Here is a 13,924-nt window from a genome sequence, read left to right on the forward strand (position 1 = left end):
ACACACACAATACCAAGAACACAGCCAAAAAGTCAGTGCAAGGTTCTTTATCGTGCAGTCTCTAGTATTATTCTGAGTAAGCATCATGTGCCAAGTTACTCGGAGCATTTCATTAGGCTTCTATTTCTATGAAATGAATGGTGATATAAACAGGATACTTTTTGTCCCAAACTCACCGTGTCTACTAATGAATCGTATGCAGCTCTCCACAACCAGGGGAATGGCTTGCGTGGAATCCTGCACGCACAGAAAAAAAGAGAATAGTCAGAATGCAGAGCGATGGCAAAAAAGATCAGAACACACAGTTGTGAAATACTAATTCAACCACTACAGAGGAGCAATACCTTCAACCAGAAGGTGGGATGGGGTGGTGGCGTTCACTTTATGTGCACAGCCGCATTGCTCGGCTCCTGCCTCTACAGAGAGGAGGGAAGCACCTTTACCTATCTTACCCACCCCAAACCATGTAGAAATAGACAGAATTACACCCAGCAGAAGACTATCTTTTAGAAACAGGACTAGAAATTCTCATCTGGACTCACTGCAATAATTGGTGATGAATGCAAACCTCCTCAAAGCATCCAAAAACCCAGAGCGTAATGTGCTCCAAGACTGCAAGTCTGGCCAGCTTACCAAAAAAAAAAAAACAAAAAAAGGAAAAAAAAACAGCCAAAAGGCAACAGGAAGACTGGGATTCCCGAACTACTATGTTAGATTTTTTCCCTTATTTCAAAGAAGCACATTACTAAAAAGTAATAGATTATCCACTACAGCCAGGAAACCAAGGCGTTGCTGTTTTAAGTCTTTGTTCCAAGAAGGCACAAGCAAGCAGGTGCTGCTTTAACAGCATTCCAGAGGGGAAATAAAGGGAAAGGAGACAAAAAAATACAACAGCATGAAGCCCATAAACCATGACTGTCCAGACAGCTCAAGGCTGTTTGGCTATTTTGGTTCCAGATCTCTCCAAACCACTGACGGAATAAAATCGTCTTAAAATTTTGTCAAAGAAAACGAATCAAGGCTGCGGTTCCGTGTTTATTGATTTCAGTTACTGAATTAGCAGACACTAGTTCCAGTTAAACAAGAACGAAATGGCTGATGTAAGGAAAGGAGGGAAGGATAAAAACACTCCTGTTTTCCAACTGTCTTCACCTGCACGCACACACACACGCACCCCTGCCTCATTACCTAAGCAAACGTTTATTACCTGCTTCCTTATCGTGGAGCTGCGTCTGCCGCTGATGAGATCAGAACAGTCGGTGCAGGAGGAAAAACAGAGAAGAGAAAAAGTCAAGACAATCCTCTACTACTTTAGTTCTTGCTCGTTTGGTATTCCAAACCACGCTGATTTTGGAGGAGGGAAGGAGTCAGATATACGAGTCAATCATACTGACTTAGTCTCATTCAATTCCTGGAACTTCAGAAGATTTTAAGCGACTTTAAATCACTAAAAACCTGAAACAGACACGAGGGAGTCCACTGCTTTGACAAAAGATTACCCTTGACATTTTAATTCCAACCATATGGAAACCTGTTCTATGCGGCTCCTCGCTTGCGATGAAGTTTGTTATAAATTGCTCAGAGCACTTCTCGAGAAGAGCCACGCTGCGGAAGGGGGGAAGCAGGTGGGAGCAGGCTGCCTTCCTGCTGTGCTGCCAACAACTGTCACTGCGGATCCCTTGTTACAGCTCGTGAGAGACTTCAAATAAATAAATAAAACCCCTCAAACTCCAGCATGCACCAGCCAGGCTAAGCCATCCCAGTTTAAACCACGATGGTCTCGTTCAGTTATGTTGATAGACAGAATGGTAGAAAAAAAAAGGAGAAAGCCTTCCTTTGCCAGGATTTCCCCTGCAAAATTTATTAATGAGGTTTAAAATTCCTATAGTTTCTGGTAAAAATGAAGCATGAGAGATAATGGTAGAAAGGCCCTCATTCAAGCCAATTCCCTGCAAGGGCAGATGGCTGCTGAATTATAAATAAGGTGATTAGAACTGTGATTTTTAAAAAGACTGTACAATGTGTTAATTCAGGGGAAATTCCTTTTATAAAAAAAATCAAAAACACTGAATGAAAAAAAAATCAGATTCCATGGGCTGTCACAGACAATATGGTCTATTTTAAACTATTAGCAGTAATGATTCTTTGATATTTAAAATTGTTTCATGATGAATAATATTTTATTATTACAGATGTCAGGCTCTAATTAGGACCTGTCAGCTTTGCTTTGCTGTAAGGAATTTGAAAAGTAGTAATGACTCTGGATCAGCAGTAATCACCTTCCTTTTGTTAAACCGGCAGGATGATGCACAGCCCCTGCTCCAGCTCCTCGTGCCCAGTGGAGCTGCTTGAATCCATCAATTTGGAGATGGAGATTTGTTATGTTTTATAAAAACCCCACCAAGAGAAGGTTAGTTATTGCTCCATGATTGGTCCTAGTTATAAATGAGAAGTTAATTCTCCAGGGCCTCTGCACTGCTGCAATCCAGTTCCAGGGCAGAGCAAGAACATCACCAGGACAGAGCAAAAAGGCCCTGGGCATCGCCTTCTCCTCCCTGGCTCACAGCAGTGCTCAGCCCTGCACACGTTGCAGTCCCTGGGCCCACTGCTCCTACAGGAACAGCAACCTGTCTATTAAAATCCTAGTTCGAAGAATACTCTGGATGACAGTGCCAAATTAAACAGTTTCTCACTCGTGCCCATCTCCTTCCTGATCTGGATTGGATGTACCAGGGTGAGAAAAAGTATTATGAACTAGCACGAATTTGGTTAGATATTATCTTTTATATAGTATCTTTTTCGAACTCATGCATGTCCTGGGCTGGCCACCAATCTACAGCAGCAATGAATTTGCAGCAGATCTTCCTTAAAAAGTGATTCCTTGAGCCACACCTACCTGGCAAGGGAGCAGTCGGTCCTTTGACCTGTGGGGAAGATGAAAAAAATACAGTATTAGAGAGAGGAACAGGAAAATACCTTTGGCTGCTTTGTAAAGCCACTTTGGGAAGGAGGGGAAGGAGAAGAGCCAGAGGCGGGGGGCTGGACGTGGCTGTCCCCTACCCAGGGGACCACCGGAGCCCGTCTTCCTCCGCAGCTGCCCAGGAAATGCAGAAAGCAGCTCGGGCTGCCCGAGGACTCTTTGGAAAGTATTGTTTTTGAAAATTGGTTCCCTGCACACTCTAATTGTTGACTTCTCCTGCCAAAAAACTGGGCTTGTCAACCTCTCCCTGCCTCCCCCCTTCCCAGGGGAATTGGTAGGGAGAGAGATTATACTTTATAAAGCCACTCAGCAAGATTGGAAACATTCACAGATTTGTTAGCCCACAGACGAACGTGCTAGCATTAGGCTATTTTGGGAGGCAGACGTTTAATGATATTTTCCACAAACATATTTATAAAAACGTTCCATTAACTTGCATTGGGTTTGTGAGGAAGCAGCCAAGCTAACAACTACTGCTAACGCAGGCAGCGTTTTAAAATAGCACAGCAAGGAGTAAGAGACAGAAAACTAGTATGTGCTTTTGGGAATTGTACCGGCCAGATCATCATCAGTGAAACCATACTGATTTTACAATAGCTGAAAATCCACCTTCCCCACAATGTCTTCCTGCTCCTGGGGAGATGGAAGAATGAAGGAGGGAAACGTCTAATTGCCGACGGCTGACAATTAGTTGAACGCATCTTGAAAGCTACTTTCCTCTCCGCACGTAAAGCCAAAACAGTGCATAATTTACATGAAAATGTTATTCTGAAGCAGAATTTCCAGCCATCTGTCCCATTTCCATCATAGAATATTCATATATATAAATTACATGGCTGAGGCAACATCAAGGGGCTCCTACATTACAGTGACAAATGTGTACAGTAGGCAGGGACATAATTACTTGTAGATGGGAAGACTTGCTGCTATTTTTATTACTGGAACTTGTCATCTTTAGATTAAGGTAATTTGCAAGAGGACTAATAAATGTCACCTGAGAATGGGGCAAAGAAGAACAAAAATCTTAAAAAACCCGCAAACCTTCCAGGGACCGAAGACACGCAGCTATACGCACGTTTTTCAGCAAAGCTTCTAAACATGCTCCTGGGACTTGTGAAAGGAATTTTATTTGCCCATTTCCCATTTAAGTGAGATTTTATGAATAAGCCTAGGCAGGGTCCCAGTTCATACCATTAACCTGCTCGCTTGATTTTGAAGATGAAATGTACCTCCCTCGCTCAGCTCCTTTTGATCTCCCAGATGACGGGAGTGATTTTTTCAGAAAACTGCTGGAGCTCAGCCTGACACACACTGGGTCCCTTCACAGGGTGACTAAGAAAGCCCTGGTATTGCAAAGCAACCCCACAAAAACAGAAGCAGCCTTTAAAACTACACAGCAGTATAGGAATCGCTTTTAATTTCCTCCTCTTTTCCCCCCGCCACAGCTTGAGCTCAGTTCAAGGGGCAGGCAGGTTAAGAGGAAATAGGCCTCGGTATGCAGAGGTCAGCTATGATCCAGGAATGTGATTAGTCACAGGGGCAGCACGGGTGTCATTTGGAGATATTCAGAGGCAGAAGAAAAATACCCTAAGGACACAGATCTCTGGCTTCATCCACCCTCTTTACAGGGCAGACGGAGATGAGGAACCTGAACCGACAATGCACGACGAGGTGACAACGTTCTTCCTTACCTTGTAGCGGTTCAGGTCTGATAAACACGAAGCTCTTAATTACTGCAGCAATAACTATTTTATTTTTATAGTACATTTTTTAACTGAAAGAAAAGCGCTTAGAAGACCACATGCTGTTTAAGTTTTCATTCAGAAGATTTACACACCATAAACTGTGGGGAGTCCAGTTAAGTTACACAACAAAACACGAGCCCTTGCTCTGGCCTATAAACCCAGGAATGAGTTGAGCCGTTTTTTGACCTGACATTTAGGCTGTTAAACCTCCTCTGCAAACACGAGGCAGACAGGTTTCTATGGAAACTTGGATGCATAGTTTCAGCGTGTTTGGCCAACAGGATTTGCCCATACCATGAAGGGAAAGAAATCTTCTTTTGTTCTGACACTAATAGCAAATGCATATTCAAGTCTGGCTGCTGCCCCTTGCCTCATGCCCTGCAGATAGGTAACATATCCTACATGCTCTGAAATTTGTTTGTTATGCTCCCTACAACAGCCCATGCTCACACACGTTACCTTGGTCTGGACTGAACCACAGAGGCGAGAAGCAGCTCATCTGCCATGCAAATGAAACTTCTGACCAGCCTAATGAGGCAATGCTTCTAAACTACTCAGTAACCCGTAAATCACAAGGTTCACCCCAATACAGACTATCAGGAGTATGGGGAGGGGACAGGATGAACGAGCGGGCATCCACTTCATGTTAACAAACAAGCGACGCGCATTAGTGACTCATTAAGCATTTTCCGTTCGTCATTCATCAAGCAGCCATGTAGGTCATTTGGCTTCTCCATCATGCAGATTGGAAAAAAATAAATTCATAAAACATGAATGTGTCCACTTTGCACCAGTAATCCAAGGCAGTTGTGCTCAGCTGACTAATGCAGCAAGCACACCAGCCTGGCTAGCAGGGGCAAGAAGGGCCCGGACTCACTTTCTCCCAGGGTCTTCTGAAGAAGGTCGTGCTTGGCCTGGAGCTTCGTTATCAGGTTCCTGCCCTCCAGATATTCTTTCATTTTCTGTGAAAGTGGAAAAAAGCAAGATCAGGAGAGGACAGTGGATTTCTTTGATAGCACCTTTAGGTTACTGGATTCTGAACATAACACCAAATACTGAATTGCATCAGAATTTATACAGCACAAAGGAGGCACTAACCCCCTGGTTTACACGCCTTGCAAATGTGAAGCTCTGTCCATGCATATCTGCAGAGTAATTTCTATTGTTGCACTGTGCAATCAGCTGCATGTTTGGCATCTCTCAGACATCTGAGAAGCTGTCAAGCATCTCCTCTTCAGACAGGGCGCAGTGGAAATGCACTTCCCTCCCGCATCACAGCCAGCTGAATGAGCAATCTGTTTTAACAAACTAAAAGGCTGCTACTGTGCTTATTCTCTCACTTAACCTCTCTCACCCCACTTTACTTGTCAAATACTGCGTCTGCCTCCACTCTGGATGATACACAGGGCTGGGTGGGGGAAATGGGACACAACAAATAAAGATATTATTTACGTTCAGATTTGTTCTCTCGGTGAAATATTATACAATCATACAGTCATTTTTCCCACTTGTTTCTGATTTTTCACAGCTCTGCAAATGCTATTTTTACAGCTCTTTCATCTCTTTTGCAGCTCAGAACAGCATTATTTATCTTCACTGTGCTGCAGCACACAAAATACGCCGTTGCACAGTAGCCGGCCACATTATAATTAGGATATGTTTACACTCAAAAGTACATGAATAGCACAGAATTCTGCAAATACCACAGACCATTCTTTAGAAATATGAGATATTTTTAAAAATCGAGCTAGGAAAACAAACACAGAGAAAGGATTTCCATTTAATAATGCAAGATTCTGTTCCTGTCTTACGCTTTCCCAATTCTGTTCACTTCCTCCCAGTTCTGGCCTGGTATTGCCAAACTGGGCTGCAAATCCTTAAGGTAAAAAATGGCATTTTAACTATGAGAGTGCCCTGGACCATGCTTGTCCTACACAGGCTGTAAGAATGGCAGCCTATGTGTAGGATAGACAGAATCAAGGAGCAGTATGAACAGATACTGAGAAATATTGATGGGGGGAACCTTCCAGGGGCTAGTCTAGTTTCCATCATGGGCTCCCCAGCAGTCATGCATACCGACAAGAAAGACGAAAATGACTTAGCTGGGGCTTTAATTAACCGCTGAAGCCTGTGGTTTATGTCCCTTTGGTTGATAAAGCTGGAACACAAATTTCACAAGAACTAAGTCCCTTTGGGGAGTCTCAGCACTTCCTGCTTCCTACACTAAAACTTCAATTTTTTTTTTGTTGTTCTAGAAGAACACAGGAAGCGTGATCACTGTGGAAAAAAAATATCACTTTTTAGAATTTCTCTGTAGAACCTGTTTGCCAAGCCCTATGTGTTTTTCCTTAACCGGCTAAATTTTTATGTCAATTTTGACTTAAGAAAACGTGACAAGAGTAAGCTGCAAAAATAACCTGAGAATTTGAAGCGGGGATTTGAGGATAAATCTGACGGTGGAAGGTGCCGAGCGCCCTGTCTCAAAGCCAAGCTCAGGCGAAGAGATGGAAGCACTGGGAGGCTCTTCTCAAAATAGCTCCAGCAGATGCTTAAAAATCTGCAAAGCAACCTGATTTGGAGAAGAGCTGAGCTTCCTTTCGAAGCAGATATAAAACCTGGGACTGCCTTCTGCTGCCCGGGGGCCACGGCTTGGGCCAGAGAGGGCAGGTTTGGATTCCCTGCCTGGGGCTCAGCGACCTGTGGCACGTGCGGCCGCTCCTCCGCCTGCTCGGGCTCTGATGCATTTGCGGCAGTCGCACTGAGAACATCGCCTGCCTACGGAGGAGCAGCAGGGATTGGTTTTCAAGGGAAAAAGGGAGGGTTCCTTTCAATTAGGAACACATATTTCCTCTGTTCTTTATACTTCCTCATGCTTAACATTCTGTACCCTGCCAGCTAGCAGTACACTGATGAAAAAAATAAGTAATTTCAAAATAAGGCTTCGGGCTTTTTGTCAAATGAATTACGAAGATCCACTAGCATTCAGTTCATGGCTTAATAAAAAACAAAAAGTCAAAAGAAATCAAAAGACTGAAGAACTCCTCAGGATTTCGTTTCTGACAGTACTGCTGGAGTCAACGAAGTGCGATCAGATAAGGCAGGAGAAGCACCCTCAAGCCACGTTAATTCCACATTGTAAAGAAGAAAGAGGTGAAGATCTGCTGTTAGCTAGAGATGGCGAGTGCTTTGTACCCGCCACCTCCTCAGAAGCGTACAACTGCCACCCCTTCCAAGCCCAAACTCATTTCAGGATTTCCCAGCAAGACCAGGTGGGCAGGTGGAACGCACAACGAAGCCACACGCAAGCTAGGCCTTATCTTCCTTGCAGGAAGCGAGATGTCACGCTTTGGGGGCTACACAGGAAAACAGTTTCTGTCGCTGTCCCACGTCCCTGCCTGCCTCCAGCCCCGAAAGCTGCCCAGCTCCCTCGGCCCAGCCCAGGCGCTCGGTTCGGGGCGCGGGGGAATCGGAGCCAGCGGCTGAACGTGGGAGCAGTGGCACGGTGACAGCAGCAGGGTGACGTTTCTGTCAGACTGACTAGCAGGGGAATTTTGTGTAATACTTCCTCACGTCTTAAGGGTTTGGTAGCAATAAATTTATATTCATTTTTTAAGGCACTTCACAGAACGAGGATTGTACCGGGTTTTAATATTTCTAGAGGAAAAAAAACAACATCTCAGCTGAGAACTAAAATCATCCCTGGCTTCGGAGGTAAGGAGAATCAAATCTTTCATTCTCCTGTTCACCTCCTGGGTAGGGTGGGGAGCCGGCGACAAGGGCAGCAGCCCCGCGGAGCACCGTGGCGCGGCCGCGGGAGGCAGCAGGGCTGCAGCCAGGGCAGCTGCGGATGTGTCCCCGACCTCCAGCTCCCTGCTGCGTCCCCGCTGTGGCTATCTGCGATAGCTCAGCACGCAGTCAGTCATCCTTCCTGCTTTCCACCAGCCCGGGGAGCTTTAGGCGTCTACTCTGCATACAAATCTTCCTTCAGAGCTCTGACAACAGAGCTGTCTCAGCACAAGTGCGCAATGATGAGCCTCTAGCACGCAGATGCTGCAGGCTGTGCTTCAATTCAGTGCCCACGATGGCACCGCTGCTTTCACCTAGGAGCCCTGCCCAACGAGCAGTACAGCACAGGGCACTTCCAACTGGGGCTACACCACAGCATGGAGCGTTCTGTCAAACCAGGATTTTCCTTTTACTTCATATTCCCCAGCAGGTAGCATAGCATGCACGCACTGCTCGTGCACTGTGGCTTTCTCACTGCACAAAGAAAGCCTCGCCCCTGTCGCTGCTCAGCTCTGCCTCCGCTCTCGTTTATACTCATGCGAGCATCTTCTCGCACGCTGCAGTAACTGCTCCCTGCAGATCCAAGGCCTGAAACCCATAAAAGGGATATTTGCAAGTCTGCCCAACAGCAGAGGAATCAGGTGCCTGAGTCGGGTGGCTAAAGCAGCCCTTGGTGGAACAGCCTTGCCCTGCTGATGGCTTTTTTCCTGCACCCTGCAGCCCCGCTGCGGCTCCAGTGCCCAGCCCTCGGGGAGCAGGGCTCCAACACGATGCCAAAGCCACGGCCAGATACAGCCCTGGGCTTGTCTCCTGCCTGAACACATAATAGCCCCTCTCTAGGGAGGGATCACTTAGAGTTCAATTAAAAAATCATTTTTCTAGTTTCATAACCATGGGCAGGCTGGTCAATCCCTTCTTAATTGAATTGGTTTCTCCACCTACTATTCTCAATTACCAGGTTCACCTTCTAGGGAGGCTTTTTGATTTATTTTTTTTTAATCAAGGCCTGACATACACTAGCTGACAGGTTTAATTTGCACAGAAACTTCAGAATTGGTAGTAAGCAACACAAATTTAGAAACGGAAATGTAGAGGGCAATAACTATAGCAAAAGATGCTCAAACCAAGATAAGAGGTATCATTTTCATCTTCTTTTGGAAAGATTTTTATAATGGAAGAGAATTCAACAGTTTAACATAAATCTAAATTAGGAAAAACAAACATACAGTCTGGTATGAAATTCAATATAAAAAGCTCTTAGTGTTTTGTACAAATGCATTGGCTCAATTAAAAGCTTATTTGAACTACAGAAATTGTAAGAGGGTAATAAAGAAAGAGCTAAACATTCTTTTCGTTTATATTATGTTTGAAATTGATATTTACAAGCTATTAAGTTTTCTCTCAGATAATTCTTTTTTAGATGGAGGAGAAATCGAATTTTACACAATTTATCCACTCTAAGTTTGCAGCAACAGACAAATGTATCCCAATATATTTGTAAAGAATTCAAAGCACCTGTTTTGAAAACCTGATATGCTAACTCTGCTTGGCCAAAATCAATTACAGAAGCATTTTTGTAAGGTGATAGCATTATTTTGCTCTCTCCTATAATTCTAAAAACATTACACGTGCTCACACCGTGAATTAACTCCTTACTGTGAAATAGAACTGCTCTGTCTCTTGCTGGTTGGCCCGTCTCTTGGCAATGCTTGGTTTGCTCATGAACGTTTCTGAGACTGTGGATTTAACAGATTCCATAGAGTTGCTGTACTGAAAGCAGTCTGAGACATCAAAGTCCTCTATTGTGACTATATCCTGGATTGTCTGGAGCGTAGCTTCCATGGTCTTCTTAACCTGTCCAGCAAGAGTAAGAGTGTATGAAAAAAAAGAAGATATGTTGCAAGTGGAAGAAAAAAAATAGTTAATGGTACCCCAGAGTGTTTTACTAATAAACAAATATTACTTGTTTCATGTCCTGTGGGCCATAAAAGAGGTACTAGTTCTGCTCACTAACAGAACACCGTTTGTATGAACAAAGGGTTGGCAGCACACTGAAAGTGCCAGCAGTGTGAAAAGAGCTGGAATCCCACAGGCTGGGGTGAGAAAGAAGTAGGGAAATTTAACCTCAAAGCAAAGAGTGCTGGAGGAAAGATGTAAACATCTTACTTCTCTAATTACATCTACTGGGTATAAAAGAAATGTTAGATTACAAAAAGGCTTTGTCGCAGTGCAATTGTTTTCTGAAGGCCAGAATCAACTTACTAGACATGAAGAGTTTGCAAGTTTTGCCCAAGGATTAAAAATTCTCGAAGAGAAGTGCAGATGAGGCATTTTGACATGTTCATAAACAAATGCCATTGATCTGCTCTTCTCACCCTAGATGACCAATTAAACAAAAAATATCTCTTGCCTTTGGTTATGCAAATTCACCATCTTCACTTCAAAACATTAAATTCACCTCTTTCTCGTAACTATCCAAAGACAACTTTTGCAACAAAGCCAGTCCTAGCAATTTAAGGATGGGGAAAAGAGAAACGTGCACGTCTTTTAGGGGCTCCTCTGCGTGCACTCAGCTTTCATGCAAAATCACAACCTAACATACTGCTGGCCTCAGCTGCCTTATTCTTGAATTTTATCACAAGTCTTCATAAAAGAAGATCACAGCAACTACATTCTTTCTTAATTAGTCCCCACTGCCCTGTGGAAGCAGTAAAAGGCTTGTTGATTTGGGTTGATTAGCTCACCTCTTCATTTTCAATCTTTAGTGTAGATAACCTGGACTGCAGCTGCTGGCACCTCTGCACCAACTCACTCTGCACTGGCTGTTGGGCACACAGCTGGGACTCCTGGAAAAGAAAAAACAGCACCATTTTTAGGAAAAAAAATGTAATCAAGAACAGTTTAATTACTTCAGTATTATTACAAACAAACATCATCTAAAACGCCTTATTTTAAATCTTTACTAATTCTGGATTTCAATCAGTAAAAAGGAATGTATTTGACCAAATTCCAGTCCACTTCTTGATTGTCCTTAAAAGTGAACGAAAGAGAGAGAATGTGTACATCTCAAAAGATCTAGAAAAAAATAGCTGCTTTTACTGATGCAAGGTAGTCATATCTTCTGGAAGTCTGAGGGTGCTTTATCACAGTGATTAGGCTAAATCACACTCTAAAACCCCAAGGAGAAGTGAGTGTGCTTGTATCACATCGAGAAGAACTTGCTGCTATTAGCCAAGCATCCTGGGGCACAGCAAGCTCAGCATGTTTAGCTGAACTACCTGTACCTACAGGAACAGGTAGAACTCACTATTTAATGAATTCAGAGGAATTTAAATAGAAAAGAATAGGTTAGGCACTTGTCGAAAATGCCAGAACAGTGGGTTGCCCTGTGCTGTTAATAATTAGCTGTCCTACACAGCACGAGGTAGCTTTCCTTCTGGATTTTTTTAAAGGAAAACATTGATTTCATTGTATAAGGCTACTTTTAAAGACAGACATTGCTGGAGTTTTATCATGCACATATACAATCACATATTCAATCTGGTATAAGCAGAACCATTTCAACAAGTCTATCAGCCTGCATTTATAAACATTAATTCGGCCTTGAGAAGAAATAAGTGAAATAAGATAAATGACTCAGCGAACGTGAGCAGTTTAACTGAATGACAGTCTGCAGGTAATTTTTTCTTCCTACTATCTTACAGGATACTACCACTGCGCAGAAAAAACAAGAAATGTCATTTGCAGTCTGAGGGATTCGCTTAAGAATGCCAGGACAAAGAGGAGCCTTAAGCAGTGACTGTATTCCTTAGAACAACAGAATGGGTAGCTGCAAGAGACAATCCTTGCAGTTTTTCTTGAATCTTCAGGAGAATAATCTAGAAAACCAACTAACTGACCCAAATTAATACACTGTACTTGCATCCCTATTCAGATTTGTGAACTTCTGTGATTTAAATGGTTCCCAGCCTTGTAACTGCTATCTTTGTAAACCTACCAAAAGAGAGATTTTCTTTGCGAAAAATGAAAATCCTGTCTGCGTTGCCCAACTTTACCTACACTACTTTAATGTTTTAACCCAAACTAGCTGTCTTCCTTCATCTTTGTGACAACAGTATTAGAAAAACTAAACAACTCAATGCATTGACACAGATGAGACCAACAAAAGCTGGTTTCTGAAGTGTGAAATGAGTATCTTTCAGATCACGCTTTACATCTCTAACTTCAGAGTCTGTCTCAGAGCGCAGGAGTTAACGGTGGCTTGAACTAGAGGCTAAAACATTGTTCCCTATCTAAATTTAGTATTATGCCTAATTAAGCATTTCTGTCTTCGGTAGCTTTGCTAATCAAGAAGCGAGGGTCACTTGTATTCAGACATCCATACAATGAGCCACTGCTTTTTCTTGCTATCAGCTCTCTTTTCTAAGGATCCCTTCTTGCTCCCAAAAATAGAGGCAAACAGGTGGCCTTTTAGCGGGTCCATCTATCAAAGACGAAGGAAGTGCAGAAGGGAAGCTGCAAGTGTTTACGGAGCTAGAGCCAGAGGACGACCGTAAACTGACCATATCACCCATATGCGGCTGAAACTCGAACTTCATGGGCGGACAGAAGACATTGTTGTACATCTCCATCAGGCGCTGCTTATCACTGTTGGCATCCAGGTTCTCAACGGCATTTTCGATGGCATCCAGACCCTCGTGCTTCGACTGCTCCAGGTTTAACTCAGCAGACAAGAACGTCCTGAGAGCTCTGTTGAGGCTAGCGTGGTACCCCAGGTCACAACACTGCTGGAAAAACACACACAATTCCATATGAATAAGTGAAGACATTCTGAAATGAAAGTTAAAATGTTTCTAGAAGGCTAGAAGTTATGTAAGTGGTAAGTCATGGTTGCTTTCTCTTCTAGGTACCGAGCAGTCTCCCATCTCATTGATTGCAGAGACATCTCGATAAGGGATCCCTGAAGTTGTCCCTAAGCAGAACTCAGCCTATAATCCCACAAAAATTTCTGTATCATGTTACGATTTGCCTCCAAGAAAAGTATTACTTTTCCAACTTAAAGTATTATAACAGTTTGGGGAGTTCTCATGGAGTACCAGAGACCTCCTTTCGTTCTGTTTAGAAAAAGAAAAAGCACATTAAAAGTGGGCATGTTCAATGGTATGACAGTGTATTTCTTTAAATTCTAATTTTTCTTTCAGGGGCATTGATTCCCATTGAAAGCATTCCAAAATCCTTCAATAAAATTATTCTAAATAAAACAATGCACTGAAGTATTATTGGGAGAAACAAGCCACAGGATTTGGATCATCTGCAAAGATTAATCTACATGTGAATTATTCCACGCAGTTTTCTGTAAGGGTAGAGAAAACTGCTTCATTCAGTGTACTTCAGGAAGCAAGAACATGACCTG

The 13,924-nt window shown here is 43.2% G+C and overlaps 1 protein-coding gene across 5 annotated transcripts in view; it reads right to left on the reverse strand.

Annotated features, from left to right (window-relative positions):
- The window catches only part of SRGAP2 (SLIT-ROBO Rho GTPase activating protein 2), a 106,322-nt gene that overhangs the window by 25,742 nt on the left and 66,656 nt on the right, over positions 1-13,924 (reverse strand). For 3 of the 5 annotated variants that reach the window (XM_083812758.1, XM_083812760.1, XM_083812759.1), the window contains exons 8-14: positions 13,074-13,298; positions 11,256-11,357; positions 10,168-10,365; positions 5,603-5,687; positions 2,897-2,924; positions 1,208-1,238; positions 177-237 (exon numbers count right to left, since the gene is read on the reverse strand). In XM_083812758.1, the coding sequence (XP_083668884.1) occupies positions 177-237; positions 1,208-1,238; positions 2,897-2,924; positions 5,603-5,687; positions 10,168-10,365; positions 11,256-11,357; positions 13,074-13,298 (730 nt within the window). Of the gene's footprint in view, positions 1-176; positions 238-1,207; positions 1,239-2,896; positions 2,925-5,564; positions 5,688-10,167; positions 10,366-11,255; positions 11,358-13,073; positions 13,299-13,924 lie in introns of all 5 variants that reach the window. The other 2 variants (XM_083812757.1, XR_014575677.1) reach the window with 2 other exon arrangements.

Source organism: Anser anser (genome assembly GCF_964211835.1).
Source record: "Anser anser genome assembly, chromosome: 27".
NCBI classification, from domain to species: domain Eukaryota; kingdom Metazoa; phylum Chordata; class Aves; order Anseriformes; family Anatidae; genus Anser; species Anser anser.